The 21,663-nt window shown below is 49.1% G+C and overlaps 1 protein-coding gene across 2 annotated transcripts in view; it reads right to left on the reverse strand.

Moving 5' to 3' along the window:
• The window catches only part of LOC135908308 (microtubule-associated serine/threonine-protein kinase 3-like), a 122,661-nt gene that overhangs the window by 94,428 nt on the left and 6,570 nt on the right, over window positions 1-21,663 (reverse strand). The window contains exon 3 of one of the 2 annotated variants that reach the window (XM_065440062.2): window positions 16,469-16,736. In XM_065440062.2, the coding sequence (XP_065296134.1) occupies window positions 16,469-16,736 (268 nt within the window). Of the gene's footprint in view, window positions 1-16,468; window positions 16,741-21,663 lie in introns of both variants that reach the window. The other variant, XM_065440063.1, reaches the window with a different exon arrangement.

Below are 21,663 nucleotides of genomic sequence, written 5' to 3' on the forward strand. Positions count from 1 at the left end.
CTTCCCTTTTAAAATCAGTAAAAGCACATGGTGAGCATAAAGCTAAATCAAGGTAACTAAAATTCCATGATGTCGGCGAGAAATAGGTTGGCGCACCTGAGTTTAAGATAAAAATGCTATTTAATAAAACAAGATCTTCGATAAGCTGCCCTCTTTGGTTAGTTTTATCGCTGCCCCACAGAGTGCAATGAGCATTAAAATCTCAAGCTAGGTCCAGGTCTCGAGTAGTGAAATTGGTGTGGGGAGTAATGTACAATGAACGGATGGTGACCTTCCTAAAGGATAAAATGATGACAGCTACAGCCTCATACGGAGTGTTTAATAGAACGCTCCGTGTGAGGATGCCGCCATGAACAACAATAGCAACACCTCCTGATAGACGGCTGGAGCGTGCGCGGTCCTTTTGTACGACCATAAAACCTTTAAGAAAATGTGTATTTTGAGGGCCTAAATCATTTCCTGAAGGCACAATATCAGTGGCGATAACTTATCTATAATGTCTTTGATGTCACCTACATTGTGAATTAGGCCTCTGCAATTCCAATCAATGTTAAAAGCCATTTTATTGCAATTGAAAAAAAAAATTACTTATGTGTATGAGCTTACAAGTCGTAGGTGACATTAGTTAGAAAGTTGATTAATCTCATTAAAGGCGCTAACCGTTCAGGTAACCTGTCCCTTTCTCGGCGCAGTTGCAAGAAGTTTGTCCTTCTTGGCACGTTCCACGGAGCGCGGGTCTTTCGGCGTCAATGACGCCGGGGTTTTCGGGTCGACCTCCATCGCTTTCTCCGATGCGCAATATGACCGAGAGCCAGGCGCCAAGACGTGCGTCTCGGGGCCGTGGAGTTCGGTTCAACTTTCGGCCGTTCAGCAGTCCGGTCTTTGATGATGGAGCAGCACTGGCTGCCGCCACCAAGGGGGCGGATGGAGTTACTACAAGGATAACTGACGTGGACCCTGTAAACTCCTGAAACCGGTGTGGCGCTGCTCCCTGCCGCGTCACACTGGCATAGCTAACTTGAGGTAAGTGCCCTAACCTTTTCCTCGCTTCACAGAAAGAAATCTTTTCTTTTACAGTGATTTCGATTATTGCTTTCTCTTTTTCAGCAAGGGCAGCTCCGTGAGTAAACTGGATGATCGCCCTTGCAATGGACATATTCTGTGGGAGCATTGCAGTTATCAGATGGATGGTAATTGACACTGCACTTCGCGCATGTTTCTTTGCCTCTGCACAATGGTGATGAATTCCCGAACCTCTGAAACTTGAAGCTATCTACGCCTCGGGTTCGGTATGTACGGTCTGACGTTGATTTTCAAGTACCCTGCGTCATGTGAGCTGGGTGCACTGTTGGTTTAAAATGTCAGTATCACATGTATTGTGGGGATCTGTTGGTCATTTCGTCGCAGTGTGATTCTTTGTAGCTTAATTACGTTTCGCTCCCGAAATCCTTCAAGGAGCTCTTCGTCAGTGAGGTTTAGGAAGTCTTGTTCTGATATAACTCCCCTGCTAGTATTGAGCGAGTGATGTGGAGAGATTGTTACTTTAATGTCACCAATATTGGCGAGTTCAGCGAGGTTTTCAAGTTGATCTTTCTTGGCCAATTCGAGGAGGAGGTCTCCACTAGCCATTTCTGTGGCTTCGTAGTTAGGTCCAATCTTGTTTTCTAGGCATTTGGTTACTAGGAAAGGTTACAATTTTGCTTACGGTTGTGTTGCCTTCACTGGGAAGAACATGGTACTTTGGAAATGTGTCTTCGTTTAGTTTCAGAAAGAACTGGAAAGTTGCTTCGATGTGCCCTCTTTTTGGAGGGCGATCTTGAAGAGAGGGAAAGGTGTTTGCCATCTAATCCTTGGAATGTTGGCGGCAATGGTGGCCACCCAACACCGAGACCAACAAGGGGACGCTACTAAGTTGAAAGAATACCTGCAGACGCCAGCCATGCATCGCCGCGATAACGTAATATATATATTGTCGCGAAGCACTTTGAGCACTAAGCGTTCGCGACTAGAACGTTGGAGCAGCGAGAGGTAGCGTAGCCGACCGAGCACCGAAACAAGGTTGTTCTCTCTCGTCGTCGTTGTCTCTCTCTTGGCCACAGCCCCACTGCTCCCTATTTTACAGTACAGTTATCTCCCCCGCGGAGAAGGAAGCCGTCCCGGCGACCTACGGGTAGGACAGCACAGGCGGATCATAGTAGGGCTTGAGACGCTGGGCATGCACAATTTCGCGTCCACGACGGCGATGATCCAAAGGTAGCTCGAGGGGTTCCACAATATAGTTGACTGGAGACGTTTGTTTGATAACGCGGTATGGGCCTTGGTACTTCGACGCGAGTTTCGGTGACAGTCCAGTGGGAGAGGCTGGAACCCAAAGCCACACTAGCGAGCCAGGAGCATAGGATACAGGAGCATTGGAACTTTCTCGATGGTGCTTCTGGCGTTGCTGGTCTTCTGACGTAAATATACGGGAAAGCTTGCGACATTCTTCTGCGTGTGCAGCAGCTTCAGATAGGGTAGTTGTTTCCGTGGAGTCAGGGCGGTACGGAAGGATAGCATCCATTGTGGAAAAAGGTTCGCGTCCGTACAGGAGAAAGAAGGGCGAAAATCCCGTGGTAGTCTGCGTGGCGGTGTTGTAAGCGTAGGTCAGAAAAGGTAGAACATGGTCCCATATGGTTTGGTCGGATGCAACGTACATGACCAGCATGTCACCAAGAGTGCGATTAAAGCGCTCCGTCATACCATTAGTCTGCGGATGATACGCAGTAGTGGTGCGATGAATGATGCGGCATTCTTTGAGGAGAGCCTCGATGACGTCGGAGAGGAAGACGCGGCCTCTGTCACTGAGTAATTCCCTGGGAGCTCCGTGGCGAAGTATGATGTGGCGCAGGAGAAACCAGGCGACGTCACGTGCAGAAGCGCTGGACAAAGGGGAAGTTTACGCATAGCGCGTAAGATGGTCGATGGCCACGATTACCCAGCGATTGCCATCTGATGTGGTTGGCAGAGGTCCATAAATGTCGATGCCTACTCGATCAAAAGCACGTGCTGGGCAAGGCAAAGGCTGCAATGGAGCAGTTGAACGACGAGGGGGATCTTTACGGCGTTGGCAAACCAGACAGGAGCGGACATAATGATGGATGAATCGATACATCCCCCGCCAGTAGTAACGAAGGCGTAGACGCGCGTATGTCTTCAGTACCCCCGCATGCGCGCACTGGGGATCGTCGTGGAACGCTGCGCAAATATCCGAACGCAGGTGTCGCGGGATGACAAGCAACCATTTGCGGCCGTCCGGGAGGTAGTTGCGACGGTACAGGAGCCCGTCGCGAATGGAGAAGTGATGTGCTTGGCGACGTAATGCGCGATTGTTAGTGGGTGTCGATGGGCTGGACAAAAAACGCAGCATGGACATAATCCATGGGTCTTTCTTCTGCTCCAGAAGAATGTCCGTGGCAGCAAGGGAAGACTCGGACAATGAGGCCTTCGGGAAGCTAGCTTCGTCTGTTAGTGGCGAACGAGACAAGGCATCCGCATCCGAGTGTTTTCGGCCAGAACGATACAGCACGCGAATGTCGCACTCCTGCAGGCGAAGGGCCCATCGAGCAAGACGACCGGACGGTTCTTTTAAGGACGACAGCCAGCACAGCGAATGGTGATCAGTTATGACGTCAAACGGGTGGCCATAAAGATACGGACGGAATTTGGTTATGGCCCAAATTATAGCGAGGCATTCCTTTTCTGTGACAGAATAGTTCGATTCAGGTTTAGTGAGTGCACGACTGGCGAAGGCAACGACGTACTCATCGAAGCCAGCCTTTCTCTAAGCGAGAACGGCCCCAAGGCCAACGCCACTGGCATCCGTGTATTTCAGTTGGAGCACTGGGGTCGAAATGGCGCAGGATTGGCGGTGACGTCAAGAGACGACACAGCTTTGTGAAGGCGGCATCGCAATCCGGTGACCAGGTTGAAATGTTGGGGCCACCATGAAGAAGCTGCGTTAAAGGTGCTATTATAGTGGCAAAATTGCGGATGAAACGGCGAAAGTATGACGCTAATCCAATGAAGCTGCGCAGTTCTTTCAAAGTTGTTGGTCGGGGAAACTGGGCAACAGCTTGTAGTTTCGCCGGATCAGGGAGTACACCTTCTTTCGACACGATATGGCCGAGGATGACCAGCTGCCGGGCAGCGAAGTGACACTTCTTCAAGTTAAGCTGGAGGCCAGCATCGGCGATGCACTGTAGGACGCGTTCAAGTCGAAGTAAGTGGGAAGGAAAGTCCGGTGAAAAGATAACGATGTCGTCCAGATAACACAGGCATATCTGCCATTTGAGGCCGCGCAAGATGTTGTCCATCATTCTTTCAAATGTGGCAGGCGCATTACACAGGACAAATGGCATCACGGCGAATTCAAATAAACCGTCAGGTGTGATGAAGGCTGTTTTCGGATGGTCTGACTCAGCCACTGGCACTTGCCAGTACCCGGATCGTAAGTCTAAGGATGAGTAGAATTCAGCGCCTTGGAGGCAGACTAGCGCGTCGTCGATACGGGGTAGTGGATAAACGTCCTTGCGTGTGATCTTATTAAGTCGCCGGTAGTCCACGCAAAAGCGAATTGTGCCATCTTTCTTTTTGACCAGCACTACAGGAGAAGCCCAGGGACTGTGCGATGGTTGTATGACACCGCGTTGGAGCATGTCTGCAACTTGCTCAGCGATCACGCTACGCTCCGTGGCAGATACACGATACGGCCTGTGGCGTAGAGGTGCATGGTTGCCGGTGTCCATGTGATGGACAATAGTGGAAGTACGGCCTAAGCGAGATTGTTGTAGGTCGAATGACGTGCGAAAGCGGTCTAGAAGATGGACGATCTGGGCGTGCTGCGCTGGGGTGAGGTTGTGATCAATACTCTGGTAAAATGTTGGGTCAGACGGCGGTGTGGGAGGAGAAACTTCAAGGGCCAGAACGTCAACCGGATGAGAAGCCGGGTCGTCAGGCACATCGTAAAGGAAGCTTGGTTCGATTTAGTCGGCATAACCAAGACACTCATTGTGGAGCAGCCTAGCAGGGCAAGGAAACAGGTTCGATACACAAAGTGCGCTCGAACCTTGTCGAATGGCAAGAAGGGCAAAAGGAAGCAAGAAAGGATGGCGGCGAGCAACAAGCTTAGACGGCGGGAAAAGAACTGTGGAGTCGGAAAACCCAACGCAGGAAACGGGTACAAGTGCGGCAGAGTATGGAGGAAGCTCGGTGTCGGTGGTGACGAACACACGACGGGAAGTGTCATCAGTATCTTCAAAAACGTTGGTGCCGAATGGCGACAGCACGAGTTCAGCATGGGCATAATCTATAACGGCATGATGAGAGGACAGAAAGTCCCATCCTAAAATCATGGCATGGGAACAGCGAGGCAGAACAACGAACTCAACATGGTATAAAGCGCCGCTTATAATAACACGCACGGTACACTTCCCTAAGGGTTCAATCGGCGCAGCGCTTGCTGTACGTAATGAAATGGCAGAATATGGCGTCGCCACTTTTCTAAGGGTAAGACGAAGCTGATCCGAAATCACTGATATTGCTGCTCCCGTGTCTACAAGCGCATGAACGGCAATGTCTTCTGCATAAACTTCAAGGACGTTCGCAGGAAATAAATGAGGTCTTGAGGAGTTCGCTGAGATCGTATTTCTTGCCTCCCGAAACTGCGGTCCTTAGTTTTCCTCTCGGATAGCTTCAGGACGACGGATAAGCGGCGACAGAGAACGCCGACGGGGAGACGGAGACCGACGGGTATTGAAGGGTCGGGAAGGAGGAGGCGAGGCTTCGAAGGGCTGTGCGGCAGTAGCAGAACGGGACGGAAAGTCGAAACCGCTACTGTGTGCCCTCGGAGAAGCAGAAGGATACCATCCACGTCGGCGGCAAAACCGTGCGACATGCCCAGGTAGGCCGCACGAGTAACATATAGGCCGATTGTCATGGGTGCGCCATGGATTGAGAACAGCCGGCGGAGATAGTTGGAAATACTGCCGAGGTGGGCGCACGGGCTGCTGTGGCGGCCAGTAGCTGCTTGGGGGGGGGGGGGGGGGGGCAGAATATATTGCAGCTGCTTGCGGAGGTGAGGGAAAGCCGCTGGTAAGTCTGGATTGATTATCTGCAGAAGGAGGCCTTGGGTTAGCGACAACGGCAGCGTACGTAAGAGGCACAGGCGTAGGAGGGTGTTGATGAGCAAGTGGTACTGCGGTAGCGACTTGTTCTTGTATCATGTGACGGAGATCTGGAGACAAGCGCGGCTCTGAGGCTGGAGCGACTGGCAGAAGAGAGAGTTGGCGCGCCGCTTCTTCTCGTACAAATTGCTTGATTCTGTCGAAAAATTCTGAACTGCAAGGAGTAGAAGTGAGACCATCACTCAGAGCTGAAAGCGCGACGTCCGGAGCGAGTGCTTGGCGCGTAGAAAGCCGTTGTTTGCGCAGCTCCTCATAGCTCTGGCAAAGCGTTATGATGTCGTTGACCGTCTGAGGATTCCTTGCCAAGAGCATTTGGAAGGCGTCATCGTCTATGCCTTTCAAGATGTTCCTGACCTTGGCATCTTCGGTCAGATCTGGGTCTATACGCCGGCAGATGTCAACTACATCTTCAATGTAGCTCGTAAAAGTTTCGCCCTTTTGTTGGGCACGACAGCGAAGCTGTTGTTCAGCCCGAAGTTTGCGCACAGCTGGGCGACCGAATACTTCTTGAAGTGCCGTTCGGAATGCTGTCCAGGTGGAAAAGTCAGCCTCATGGTTGCGGAACCAAAGATGGGCGACCCTGAAAAGGTAGAACGGGACGTAGCCAGCTTGTCAGCTTCAGACCATTTGTTGTGGGCACTCACTTGGTTGTATGATGACAGCCAGTCCTCTACGTCATGATCGTCAGTGCCATTGAATATGGGAGGATCCCGTTGGCGTGGCGCACCAGGACAGACGACTGGAGGCGGCGCCATGGGTGGCGTGGTAGGACTAGTCTCCTCAGGCATGGGAGATGTGACAGGGATCGTCCGGCTTCGGAGTTCCAGGTTGGCAATAAGTCCAGCACCTTCCACCAAATGTCGCGAAGCACTTTGAGCACTAAGCGTTCGCGACTAGAACGTTGGAGCACCGAGAGGTAGTGTAGCCGACCGAACACCGAAACAAGGTTGTTCTCTCTCGTCGTCGTTGTCTCTCTCCTAGCCACAGCCCCACTGCTTTCTATTTTACAGTACAATATATATATATATATATATATATATATATATATATATATATATATATATATATATATATATATGGCTGGTGCAGCGTACACGGACCCTCTAACCCCTAGGGCCCCATCCACGTACGCACAAGTAGCCGCAGCTACTCCAGTCATCGTTCCACCGATGCCTCCAAAACCAACACCGGCCCCCATCGCGTCCATGACTACCAGCGCACCTACCCAAACCAGCTATCCGCAGTGGCGTCCTCCTCGTCCCATCTGCTACTACTGCGGCTATCGTGGCCACATAGCACGTTTTTGCCGCAAGCGCCAGCAAGACTAGCGTCGCGGATATGACGTATACGAACGGGATGACTTTTCGCCCGGAGCTACTTTTCAACGTTTAGGGAGCTTCCACGACCAACGCCGTCCTTATGGTCCACCGCGCGGACGCTCTCCATCGCCTACTGTAGCATCCGAGACGGCTCAGCCGTACCGTCCTGCGAGACGCCGCTCGCCGTCCCCCCTTCGCCGCTCTACGTCCCCACTAAGACCTGCTTCTCAATTCGCCGATCGTCGTCCGGAAAACTAAAGTATGCAGCTTTTGGAGGAAAAGCTGCATCGAACGACAGGACAGAAATTCCTCCATCGCGTCCGTGCAATGTGATATTGGTTGTAATAGAAGGTGTCCAAGTAGAAGCTTTAATAGACACTGGTGCTAGTGTTTCAGTCATTCACTGTGAATTGTGTTCGCGACTTAGGAAAGTTACGACCCCCTATGATGGACCTACGCTACTCGCTGCTCAAGGGGCTGCCATTCGACCTATCGCAATGTGCACAGCTCGTATTTCTATCGATGGACTTCTGCATTACGTACAATTTGCAGTGCTAAGTTCGTGTGCGCAACAGCTCATATTGGGATGGGATTTTCTTTCTACGGCCTCCGCCTCCATCTGCTGTGGGCAAGGCGTTCTCCACATGACCGACACGACATATTCACTTCATGCAGATGACGCACGACTTCACTTTCTTGCTGCAGAAGATACCGCGCTACCTCCTCGCCATCAAAGCATTGTGACTATCACGTCTGATGTGATTGACTGCGGCGACGTGCTTGTATTACCATCTGCACGCTGTCTCGCAAGAGGGATTACCTTTGCATCAGGGCTGGTTAGGTTTGATCATGGCTCTGCGCTTCTCTACGCTACAAACCCGACATCCGAAAAAATTCTCATCACTAAAGGCACTACATTGGCTTTCGCCACCGAATCGGAGTCTATATCTGTTGTTTCATTTAAACCAGCTTCCTCTGAAGTTCCTTGTACCGGACGGACCGCATCTCCTTCAGCTCTTGCAGCTGCCATCAGTTCCGACCTGACACCTTCACAGTCACAACAATTGCTTGCTTTGCTCCAGAAACATGAAGCTTCGCTTGACGTGCATTCAGCTTCGTTGGGAAAGACTTCGATTACGACGCATCGGATACAGACAGATGGTACATCCATCGTGCGCCGTAGACCATATCGCGTATCGCTAGCCGAGAGGAAAGTCATTGACGAGAACGTCGCGGACATGCTCCAACGGAATATAATACGCCCTTCTGCTAGCCCTTGGTCTTCCCCCGTTGTTTTGGTTCGGAAGAAAGACGGCTCTGTTCGATTTTGTGTCGACTACCGAGCACTTAACAAGATCACGCGCAAGGATGTATACCCTATGCCGCGAATAGACGATGCCTTGGATTCCCTGCAAGGTGCCGAGTACTTCTCCAGCATCGATCTACGTTCCGGCTACTGGCAGATACCTATGCATGAGGACGATAAAGAGAAAACAGCGTTTTCAACACCAGATGGGCTCTACGAATTTAATGTCATGCCATTCGGCCTCTGCAATGCACCCGCAACGTTCAAGCGCATGATTGACACCGTTCTTCGTGGCCTGAAGTGGAAGACGTGCCTGTGCTATCTGGATGATATTGTTGTTTTCTCGTCAACTTTCTCTCAGCACCTGCAACGTCTGGATGAAGTTCTCACATGCCTTGCCAACGCTGGACTTCAGCTAAACACCAAGAAATGCCATTTTGCGAGCAAGACGATTAAGGTACTCGGTCACATTGTGAGCAAAGATGGCATTCGTCCTGATCCTGACAAGGTTTCGGCAGTTCGGCACTTCCCTCGTCCCGAAAAGACCAAAGATTTGCGCAGTTTCCTAGGCCTCGCCTCCTATTTTCGCCGATTCATACGAGGCTTCGCCTCAATAGCGTCACCTCTGCACAAATTATTGGGTTCTAATGTTCCCTTTGTGTGGTCTCCCGAATGTGAATCTGCGTTCGCCCATCTGAAGCGCGCTCTCACATCGGAACCAGTACTACGCCATTTTGATGAAGCTGCTCCTACCCTCCTGCATACGGATGCTAGTGGTCATGGCATTGGTGGCATTCTCCTACAGCGAGACGACGCTTTAGGGGAGAGGGTCGTCGCATACGCAAGTCGCGTTCTGACAAACGCCGAAAGGAATTACACCATCACAGAGCAGGAATGCCTAGCTATCGTTTGGTCTGTACAGAAGTTTCGACCTTATCTTCACGGCCGCCATTTCACCATCGTTACAGACCATCATGCATTGTGCTGGCTTTCGACGCTGAAAAACTTGTCTGGACGGCTTGGTCGGTGGATCCTTCGTCTACAGGAATACGACTTTACTATTACCTACAAGTGCGGAAAAAAACACCAGGATGCAGACGCGCTTTCTCGCTGTCCGCTTCCTACGACGCCATGCAATGGACCTCCAACTACCATCCGTGACAAGCTTTCGCATGACCCCTCTTCACATGCTTTCTTGTTGGCCCCTGTAGACGAGATGCCTAAACACGACAACGGATTCTTTCAATCTCATCAATTGGCGGACTCTTACTGTCGGCGCATCATAGACCACCTTCAAGGAGCTTCGCGCCCACCTAACGCCCGCCTTCGTCGACAGCTGACGCAATTTAAGATTGACAACCGCGTCCTGTACCGTCATGTCTATCACCCTGACGGTCAGCGCTGGGTTCCTGTCCTGCCACGCTCTCTACGTGCTCATGTCCTGCAGGCTTCTCACGACGACATGACTGCTGGTCACCTTGGTTTCCAGGAAACCTATGACCGCATCAAAGGTCGCTTCTACTGGCCTGGATTGTCCGCCAGTGTAGCGAGGTATGTCGCTTCCTGCGCCCTATGTCAGCGTCGAAAGCTCCCTACATCAGCTCCAAGCGGACAACTGCAACCGGTTCCTTGTCCGTCGCAACCATTTGAAATCGTTGGCATTGACCTGTATGGTCCTCTTCCTGTGACTCCCACCGGTAAACGATGGATTGTGACAGCCGTTGATCACTTGACACGCTACGCCGAAACAACTTGCGTGAGCTCTGCCTCAGCCTCTGAAGTTGCTGCATTCATACTTCAATCCTTAATACTGCGCCACGGTGCTCCTCGCATCCTCCTGAGCGACCGTGGTAAAGCATTCCTCTCGCAACTAGTAGACGAGGTACTCAGAGCCTCCGGAACCACCCACAAGACTACCTCCAGTTACCATCCGCAAACTAACGGCCTCACAGAGCGATTTCATCGCACGCTGTCAGACATGCTAGCCATGTACATCGAACCGGATCACAGAAACTGGGACGCAATTTTGCCATTCGTGACTTTTGCGTATAATACCGCGGTTCAACGCACGACCGGTTACTCGCCATTCTACCTTGTCTATGGTCGTTCGCCCAGTTCCTGTCTTGACGCCTCTTTCTTCGCGCCAACTGTCAATCAATGTCCATCCTCCTGTGAAGAATATGTGTCCCGCATTCTGCGTTGTCGCCAGCTCGCTCGCATCAACACCGAAGCACAGCAACAGGACCGCAAGCAGCATTACGACGCCTCTCATCGCGTCGTGTGCTTCCGCCCTGGCGACGAAGTGCTACTCCGGACACCAGTTCGTACTCCTGGCTTGTGTGACAAGTTTCAACTTCGGTTCATCGGCCCCTACAAAGTCTTGCAGCAGACTTCCCCGGTTAACTATCGCGTGGTACCAGTTATTGTTCCAAGTGACCGCCGCTGCCGCGCTGCTGAGGTTGTCCACGTGTCCCGTATGAAGCCTTTCACGCGGCGTTCGCCGCCCCTTTGAATTGCGGCCAGGATGGCCGCTCTCGCGCGAGGGGACATTAGTGTAGCGAGATATAAGCTATTCTTTGTCATCTGTACATGATCATCATCATGTGGGGCTCATACGGGGTTCTTCTTCATCATCGCTTGTGGGGCTGGCTCTCGAGTGTGATCCGTGCTGTGGGCGTGATCGCTTCGCCGTATCTTCGAGTCGGAATAAACGTAGTGACGACTGCTACGTCACAAGATATATATATAAAGATATATCACGGTGAAGTTCCAGACAGTTTCGATGCCTCCGTAGAGCCAATGCGTTTAAATTGTGTGAAGAAGAACGTTCTTTTCCCTCATTGTGTGGTATCCATTGGCAAAGGGCGTGCTGGCTTACGGGCGGCCAACTGCTCGGCAGGACCCGTCATGCTTCCAGATGGCTTGAAACTCGCCTACTTTACAGATTACACGTCTTCGCCCGTAGCCGTACTAACAGACCCGCCGTGTGAACCTGCTAACTTTCGCCACGTCTCAGACAAAAAGCTTCTGTCTATGATAAACAAGTCGCTCAGCACAAGGGAGCACCATGCCTTGGTGGATACGCTTTCTAAACATCTGTCAGTGTTTGACTTTGCGCAGCCGGACAAAGCGTTCTCGATTCCTGAGTCCCGAACGCGCCATACTATCGATACAGGATCTGCGCGCCCGATCAGGCAAAAGCCTTATCACGGGCCACCTAACGAGCGCAAGATAATCGCGGAACAAGCGAGTGACATGATGAAAATGGGATAATACAAGAGTCCTCGAGTCCTTGGGCAGCTCCGGTCATACTCGTCAGAAAGAAAGACGGCAACTGGATATTTTGCGTCGATTATTGAAGACTAAACGCTGTGACTAAGAAGGATGTCTACCCGCTGCCCCGGATTGATGATGCAATTGATTGCCTTCATTCGGCCTCTTTTCTTCAGTGGACCTGCACTCAGGATATCGACCAATCCCGATACACCCGGCAGACAAGGAGAAAGCAGCCTTCATAACCCCGCATCGATTATTCGAATTCAATGTGATGCCATTCGGGTTGTGCAGCGCTCCAGCAACCTTTGAAAGGTTCATGGACACCATTCTGCATAGGTTAAAATGGAACATCTGTATGTGCTATCTTGACGACGTTGTTATATTCGGGCGCACATTCACTGAGCACAATACGCGCCTGGATATTGTCCTCGATTGCATCAAAAACGCTGGCCTGGTTCTGAACTCTAAGAAGTGTAACTTTGCTGACCGTCAAACGCTTGTGCTGGGTCATCTTGTTGACGAAGACGGTATCCGGCATGGTCCCCTCAGGACGGCAGCTGTTGAGGCATTCAGTGCACCGCAGTCAGTGAAGCAACTTCGCAGTTTTCAGGGTCTTTGCTCTTACTTTCGCCGATTTATTCCTGGTTTTGCTGACGTCGCTTGTCCTCTGACAAATCTGCTACATAAAGACGCACGGTTTGAGTGGACACCCGAGTGCGAGTCTGCATTTCGTCAGTTGAAGTTCCTGCTGACTTTCCGACCTATCCTTCGCCACTTCAATCATACTGCGCCGACAGCAATCCACACAGATGCTAGTGGCGTCGGTCTGGGTGCCGTCTTGGTCCAACGTTATGACGACCATCAGCACGTGATTGCTTGTGCAAGCCGCTCATTAAGCAAACTTGAACGAAATTACACGGTGACAGAGCAAGAATTCCTCGCTGTAACCTTTGCAGTTCAGCGATTTCGCTCGTACTTGTACGGACGCCCATTCCTAGTCGTCACAGACCACCATTCCCTGTGTTGGCTCGTGAACCTTCGCAACCATTGTGGTCACCTTGCGCGCTGGGCTTTGAGGTTGCAGGAATATAACTTCACTGTTTCCTACAAGAGTGGCCGAAAACACGCTGACGCAGACTGCCTTTCCCGTATGCCGCTTACCACGGCGGACGGCGACGCAGACGATTTTGTTCATCTCGTCGCTTCTGTGACATCCGCTTTCCCAGATATCGATGCGGTCAAAGCAGAACAATGGACAAACACCAAATTGGAGCAACTCTTCAATTCTGCCCATTCAAGTGCGACAAGCAGCTACTGTCTACGTGACGGGCTTCTGTACAAAAGGAACTACTCAAGCACGGGTGCACGCTTCCTTCTAGTGATGCCGGAGCGTCTCCGGCCAGCAATCCTTCAGGCTATGCACGATGACCTTACCTCCGGTCACTTAGGCACTGTGCGCACCCTTTATCGCATTCAAGAGCGCTTTTACTGGCCCCGGATGCGACATTTGGTTGAGTTATATGTCGCCAGCTGCATACAGTGCCAACGTCGGAAACGCCCAACTACTGCCCTACCTGGTCTCCTTCAACCTATGCCGCCTTCCAGCTCACCCTTTCGGCTAATTGGAATTGATCTGTTAGGCCCTTTTCCAAAGTCATCTAAGGGGCACCGCTGGATAATTGTCTGCGCCGACTATTTCACACGCTATTTCACATCACGACTACTTCACATCGCGTTGCACATTGTCGCCTCATATCGAAATTATCTGCGTTAAAATTGCACTTCTGTACATTGTCATGGCTACGTAACTTTCTATCTAATCGTGAGCAATTTATCTCTGTTAATGTCTTCAATTCTCTCAAATCTAACGTTACTTCTAGAGTGCCACAAGGGAGCGTCCCTGGGTCTCTGTTCTTTCTAATCTATATAAATGATCTGCGTAACAACATATCGTCTTGCATACGGATATTCACCGATGATTGCATATTCTACCGTCCGGTAACCAACAGTGATGATCATATAGCGCTCCATCGAGACCTAGATATATTGAACCAGTCGTGTAGTACATGGCTCATGACACTAAACCTGTCAAAGTGTAAACCAATGCCTTTCACCTGTAAATATGTTAATTTGCAGTTTATCTACCACATTAACAATAGTAGTATATACCCGACTGCACAATGTGCACCTTACACCTAACCTTTCATGGTCTGAGCACATTACGTGTGTCTCTGTCAATGCATCCGAATCATTAGGCTTCTTGCGCCGGAACTTGCGCAGTGTTACATCTGCCTTGCGTAAGATGGTTTACGTAACGCTCGTGCGACCTCAGCTTGAGTACGCATCTCCCATTTGGTCTCCAGATCAGCTATACCTAATTGAAGCGTTGGGAATTATTCAGAATAAGGCAAGTCGTTTTATTACTCACAATTACAGCGCCCAGTTCTACACAAGAAAACCAGGAAGATACCTAAAAAGAAAGTGGTCAGACAGGGAGACACAATCTCTCCAATGCTATTCACTGCGTGCTTAGAAGTAGTATTCAAGCTATTAAACTGGGAAGGCTTAGTAGTAAAGGTCGGCGGCGAATATCTCAGAAACCTTCGGTTTGCCAATGACATTGTTCTATTCGGCAATAATGCAAACGAGTTGCAACAAATGATTGAGGACTTTAGCAGAAAGAGTGTAAGATTGGGGTTGAAGATTAAAATGCGAAAGACAAAATTAATGATAAATAGCCGGGCAAAGAAACAAGAGTTCAGGATCCCCAGTAGGCCTCTAGAGTTTATGAAGGAGTACGTTCACCCAGGTCAATTAATCACAGGGTACCCTGATCATGAGAAGGAAATTCACAGAAGAATAAAAACGGGTTGGATCGCATACGGCAGACATTGCAAGCTCCTGACTGGAAGCTTACCATTATCATTGAAAAGGAAGGTGTACAATCAGTGCATATCGCCAGTGCTGACATATGGAGCAGAAACTTGGAGACTGACAAAGAAGCTTGAGAATAAGTTAAGGACCACGCAAAGAGCGATGGAACGAAGATTGCTAGGCATAACGTTAAGAGACAGAAAGAGAGCGTTTTGGATCAGAGAGCAAACGGGTACAGGCAATATTCTGATTTACATCAAGAGGGAAAAATGGAGCTGGGCAGGTCATGTAATGCGCCGGTCAGATAACCATTGGACCATTAGTGTTACAGAATGGGTACCAAGAGAAGGAAAACGCAATCGCGGACGACAAAAGACTAAGTTGAGCGATGAAATTAGGAAATTCGCGGGCGCCTGTTGGAATCGGTTTGCGCAGGACACGGGTAATTGGAGATCGCAGGGAGAGGGCTTCGTCCTGTAGTAGGCATAAAACAGGCTATGATGATGATGATTACGATGATGACAACACCCAGTCTAGCATAACGCAGATCAAAGCCGAACTGTTGTTGCAGTGGTTGACAATACTCGCCATTGTATTGCATTGCTGTCATTATTCCATAAATTAATTGACTCTGGCGGATTATCCCTACCATGCTTGAAACACCACGTCTTCACATCGCGCAGTTTGCACAATTTCAGCTATGCCTGCATATATGGAGCGACACAAACCTTTAACTTTTCATCGCTGCCTCGGACTATCCATCTCTGGAACAGCCTTCCGGATAGCATTGCTTCACTTAGAAATCATGATGACTTTTGCAGTAATTTGGTCAAACATTTTTCTCCACACTGTGTGTAGGGTTGAGTTAGTACACGGGCACTTATCATTCTCATTACGTTTGCGTATTCAATGCATTGTCGATCGTTATGCCATGGACTTGTTTTTTTCTCTTTTTTTAAATATCGCGCAGTGTATAACGTCTCAACGCAATGTCCGTTGCTGCGTTTATGTAATACTTCTTGCTTTTCTTGCTGTTATTGCTGTTTTTGTGCAATGCTTATCGGGTTATCCCATTTTTTTCTTTCTTTTTGACATCTCTCTGTAAATATGCAAATTTCATCATTTTGTGCCCATATTTGAATCCCTTTATGCATCGCTATATTTTTACCGACTGTATCTTGTGATAAACTGTGCCATATGCCCCCATCACTCTTTGCCTCTTCGTAGGCCTGCGAGGTTTCTCTAAAAAGAAAAAAAAAACTAAGGCATTCCCTGCCTGTCGGAAACAGTAAGAAGTATTGCGTGATTAGCATCACCGAAAATGTCCTTCTTAATGTTGAAACGACATCTGGCGTTTAACTAATATTGTCCTCTCGCTATGTGATTGAGAAAAAGCACTGGATCTTTAGCATCATCGGAAGGTACCTCTGTAAAGATTAAAGTAAATAGAGATCGATTGATTGATTACTGACCCGAATCCACCAGCACCGAGAAGCTTCACGCACTCAAAGTCCTTCATCTTGGGTATGTAGCTCCAGAAGGGCGCGATTTCGGCCATGTTGAGCTTCTCCGTTTTGGCGACGACCGTGTCGCCAACGCCCATCCAGTCGGTGGGCGGAACGTCGGATACCTTCTCCAGTGACGTGGCCAGCTCACCGATGATGACGATCAACTTGCGGATGTTGTCGCCCAGCTCCTTGGCGATGTCCGGGGCCTTCTTGAACACCAAGTTGTGCAGCCCTAGCTGGGCGAAACGTTCACATTGATTCACGCGCGCATTGGTACCGAAGATGGCTTGAGTGAACCACAACCGAGCAATACGCTAAAGGAGTATTCACACGGGGGAGAAATCCCGGCTGTCGCCGCGGGGAGTGTGCGCCACGTGACAACAACGTCACAGCTTTGCGTGTAGGTGCGCCACCGCTGCGTATCCCCGGCAAGAGGGGTCCTTTTATTCGGACGGAACAAGCGATCCCGCTTGGCAAGGGAGGAAACGGAATATCGTGAATGTGCCTGGGAACCTTGACCGAAGTGCTTCTCCAGAGGGCGGAAACCACATCGCAATCGCCTCGTTGCTTGGGTTCACGGCCCTGTCGAGTTTTCGAAGGTGCGTTGCATGTGTGCCATTGTATGCGATAACCAAATTAGGCCACTATGCTACTTTATTCATTTTTTCCCTGGTCTGACAATTCCCCGGGCCTTTGAAACACTACATCTGAAGCGCACGAGAAGGTGAATTTCATGAAATGAAGAGGTGCCTCGAAAATTGGGAGCTCCGGAGTAGTCTGTTAACACTGATGTTCCCCGGTACGCTCGCCTCTGTGAGCGGATGATGTCTACGGGGAATTTTTTGCGACGTTCGACGCCACCGATAAGCCCCACGAAAACACCTCTCGTGTGAACACCCCTTAAAGAGAGCCATGTTATATTACCGGAATATTCTCTAGCTGCTCATGATAAAGCAATTTCATACGCGCAATAACAGCATTGAGCACGCGGTGCCAAAAACATCCGGTTACGTGCCTTCACAGTCAACTACACAGGAACAAAAAGCGTGTTTTTATGCTGTTTCAATGTACGGAAAGTCTCTTTTTGCATGTTCAGGTAATAGAAAGCCTCATAATGCCTCAATACTGATACTTCTCATTTTACCTATTACTTAGAGCAAACCTGACCGGTGAAATTGCTGTTATGCTCAGGGAAAAAGTGTAGAGAATCTGCGACCACCTGTTTTAACGCACTCCTGCTACTCGCCATTGCGTAACGGACCCGCTAAATTCAGGGAGCTGCGTCAGGGCGGCAAAACCGGAAGCCGACCATGGGTATGTTTATAAACAGCGAAATTCTCTATAGCACACAAATATTGATTACTGGGGTAGCAAAATGAATGCAGCACTTTGTATTATGAAATTAACGTGCAGTTTTGAGAACGTTGGTATGACAGCATGAATTTCACATATATTCTCGCGGATCTGAACAACTTTTGAGCCGCAATAGCTGCCACATGTGACTACGCTGAAGGCCCCTTTCGTTTGAATAGCAGTGTTACCACTCTGTGCGAATAATCACAACTGTCTGTCCAATAGCACAGTCTGTTAAAACCGCGGCATCACAGACAGATAGTTGAAGTACGTCATTCAGCAGGCTATTGCCACTCGCTTTTCGTACACAGCCAGACAGGTTTCTAAAAAGTCCATATTCTGTTAACAGGTTCCACGCTACCCATTTTCTATTGCACACATGCTGACAAAGCATGCATAAACATATGCGTAGGCACTGCATGAACACGATATTGTAAGCGTTCATGTCCAGAGGTGCTCCAGTGGTGTGAAGAACTGTCTATGTGCGTCCATTCTTTGTATTTATTTTCTTTAAATGCAGAAAATTACTGTCAATGCGATCGTCAGAAAAGCTCGTGTATTGTGCAATGTGTGAGCCTAAACAACCCAAGTAATAAAAATAAATGCAGAGTTTGTCAGTAAGGCGTGCCTCACAAATCAAACGAAGAGACTCGCTCGTAAAACCCCGGAGTTTAATACTCCGGGTAGTTCTCCGTTACCACGCGTGTTAAGTCGAAGTGACAGCCACAAAGACCTCTTTGCGAATAGGCCGGACAATATGTTGATACGCAATCGTGCCGCCGAATGGTGTTCGCCAGCAAAGTTTACAATATAATTAAGCTATGGCGGAACCCACCTCTCGATGATTGCCGATGGTAATGCACCTAGCATTGAATCGGTACACAATTAGAGGCACAATGTACTGCCACCATCAAAACGAGTTAATTATGAAGCGTGTACTGCAGCGGGATTCCCATTTCGCGCTTTTCTTGAACACCCGGCTCCATCTAGCGGTGCCGCCGCGAAGCCTGCGCGTGGCTTCGAAACGCATGGCACAACGGTGCGTGCGAAGGCTGTGAAACAAGTCATGCGGCCACCGGGCTCCACATTCGTGTTTCTCTCTTACGTCATGTTTCACTGGTCGATTCGGAGCAATATTTCTTGCTGCGTGGCAACGAATCCGAATTCCACTGGTCGGTCTGGAGCGGGTTCGCGCTTTCCGCTGGTCCTTTCGAATCAACTCGCTCCGCGCCGGATCGTTCTCACTTGCTCTGCAACCGAGGCGCGGATTCGGGCGGAAATAGATCGAGTAACGTCGTTCTTCAAGAAAAATCGGTACCCACTCGGTATGCACAACATTGTGTTGCTTCGCAAAATGGCTGCATTCGGTGCTGCTGCAGAGCTCGAGTTCAGCGCTCGGACGACAGCGATTGCGAGGGGACGCAGCTGCTATGGGGTCAATAACTAACAAAAAAGTGTAGGAAAAGTTCAGTACCTGGCGGCAAGATATGTGCTTGATATACCGATGTATGACAGGCAGTTTAGTGCAATGAAATCTAAGGCGATGGCAAAATGGGAACGGCTGCAGCACCGAAGAGTGTCGTTTCGACTGAAGCTTGCACACAGCGAGTATCATTTTTATACTCAAATGCCCCGTGACGTATACATAAACCAGCCTCACTACACATCAGCACACAAAGATCATGGACACAAGATAAGAGAATACAAACCTAATTCATCAGCATTTAGCAGCTCTTTTCCCAAGAACCATCACTCAGTGGAACCGACTTCCTTCGTCAGTTGTAGAAGTTTCTTGGGGCCCTATAACGTAAAACTATTCCAATATGTTTTTATTCCAATCTCTTGACGTCAAACTTGCGTAACCACCGACGCAAGCATCGGGCGGTCACCCGCAGGGTTGTCTGAACAGACCATTAAAATGCTCTCCTCGTTCGTAGGTCACTTTTGTTTGCTTGAAAAACGAATAACTTTGCCTACACTGAGCGGCTTGTCGTATCTAATTGGCTGACAAGAGGCGAGGAGCACGCTCAGGCGGAGAGGGTTTCGATGGGGCCGATGCACTGCACTGAAAATCGATAACCGGATGAAGAGGGTGGTACCGGCGTCTGCGATTAGTCCGCTTTCCCTTACTGAGCTTGCGGTGGCTGGTCGAAAATCACGGCGGCATGCAACGGAAGGTTAAGAATGACGCTAAACCAGATCCTCAGCAAAGAAGAGTTGGCAGAACGATGTCCTAAACGTGCCGAAAGTGCTCGAAAAGGTTACATAAAAGGTTACAAAAGCTTTATTATACACAAATAAAGCCACGCTCTCCGGCAGGTACGAGTAGCCAGTACCTGAGCGATCGGCGGCAGCCATCTTCTATTCCTTTCAGAACGGGGCAGCTAATCAGAAGAAAATTCAGTTTTGTTCGGCATATTAATGCATTTTTAACGCGTACACGTCATTTTGACGCGGTGCGTTTTTGCGGTTTTGTGACGTCACGTGACAGACAGGTGAAGTGACTGCCGCCCGAAAACTTTGCACCAGTAGCCGAGGGCTTATGGCGAAAAGGCGTCGAATCAGAAATAACTATTTTTCTTTAGTTCGGTTAAATCATGCATAATCAGTGTGTAGACATCACATCAGATGGGGAGCACGCGCTTTTCGAGACGTCGCGTGAGAGACAGGTGAAATGGGGGTGGTCCAAAAAAGTTTTTGACCAATCGCGGAGGGCTGATTGCAGAACTGGAATAGAAAAGTTTGGAATAGTTTTACGTTACAGCGCTCTTGTCCTAACAAGTTCTTTTCTACAGTGAAAACGACATAATCTTCTTATCACTAGGGCTGGATAAATATCGCGGGCATGTCTAACAATCACAATGACCTATGCAGAATGCGAGTTGTAGATGCTATTCTTTTCTTTTAGTGTTACTTTTTCACCTTGTTGTACTGCATCTTTATTGCCGCGTTTTTGTTCCAATTTATTTATTTCTTCGCTTTGTTATTTGCCTTTTCGTTATGACTCTGTTATCATTGTGCTTGCTGTTTTTTGCTTCTTATTTTTTTTGACAAGTGACATCTGCAACCTGCCTGTGTCCGACGTGGGTGTGTACAACTCGGATGTATGTGTGCTTTTGTACCCACGTAGAATAATCAATGCTATTCATTTACACGAATTTATGTAAACATACAATTTTTTTACTTGTTTTTCTTCTTTACACCCCCCCCCCCCATTCCGGCCTGAATGGGCGATGTGGGTTCTAAATAAATAAATAAATGCACGTAGGTAAAAACGGCAGCGTTGCACTTTCGAGCCTTCGCTTCTAGTAATTTTTTTTTACAAACGCAGTATTTGATTAGGCTGCGTTCAACTTGGCACAAAATTATGGGATCGCGTTCTCTGAAAGGCCGTTGAGCTTGGCTTTGGTGGCCTTTGTAATTACGCCACGGCAGTTGACTAAATTTGGCGCCGATTGTAAAACGCACTCATAAGGCTCGGGAGCGCTGGGATTCGGAATTTATTTTCTAAGATCGTGATAATTGCACATACTTTGAACTTTGCGTACACATGGCCGTAAACGGCTCCATATGTTTTTCGACTATAAACATGGTCACTTGTATAGTTAACGCAATAAATCGCTACATAGGCTTAATATTCATTTGTGATGTAGCATGGAAAATGCAAAATTAAAAAAAATGTGCTGCGATTGTACACCACTTACACTGCAATAAAAAACTGCGATAACAGGACACACTGCGAAATGTCATGTAAGTGGAATCCATGCTTTAAGCGTCTTAAATGAAGAACACTTCTACCATACATT

Source organism: Dermacentor albipictus, chromosome 6 (assembly GCF_038994185.2).
Source record: "Dermacentor albipictus isolate Rhodes 1998 colony chromosome 6, USDA_Dalb.pri_finalv2, whole genome shotgun sequence".
In the NCBI taxonomy this organism is placed as follows: domain Eukaryota; kingdom Metazoa; phylum Arthropoda; class Arachnida; order Ixodida; family Ixodidae; genus Dermacentor; species Dermacentor albipictus.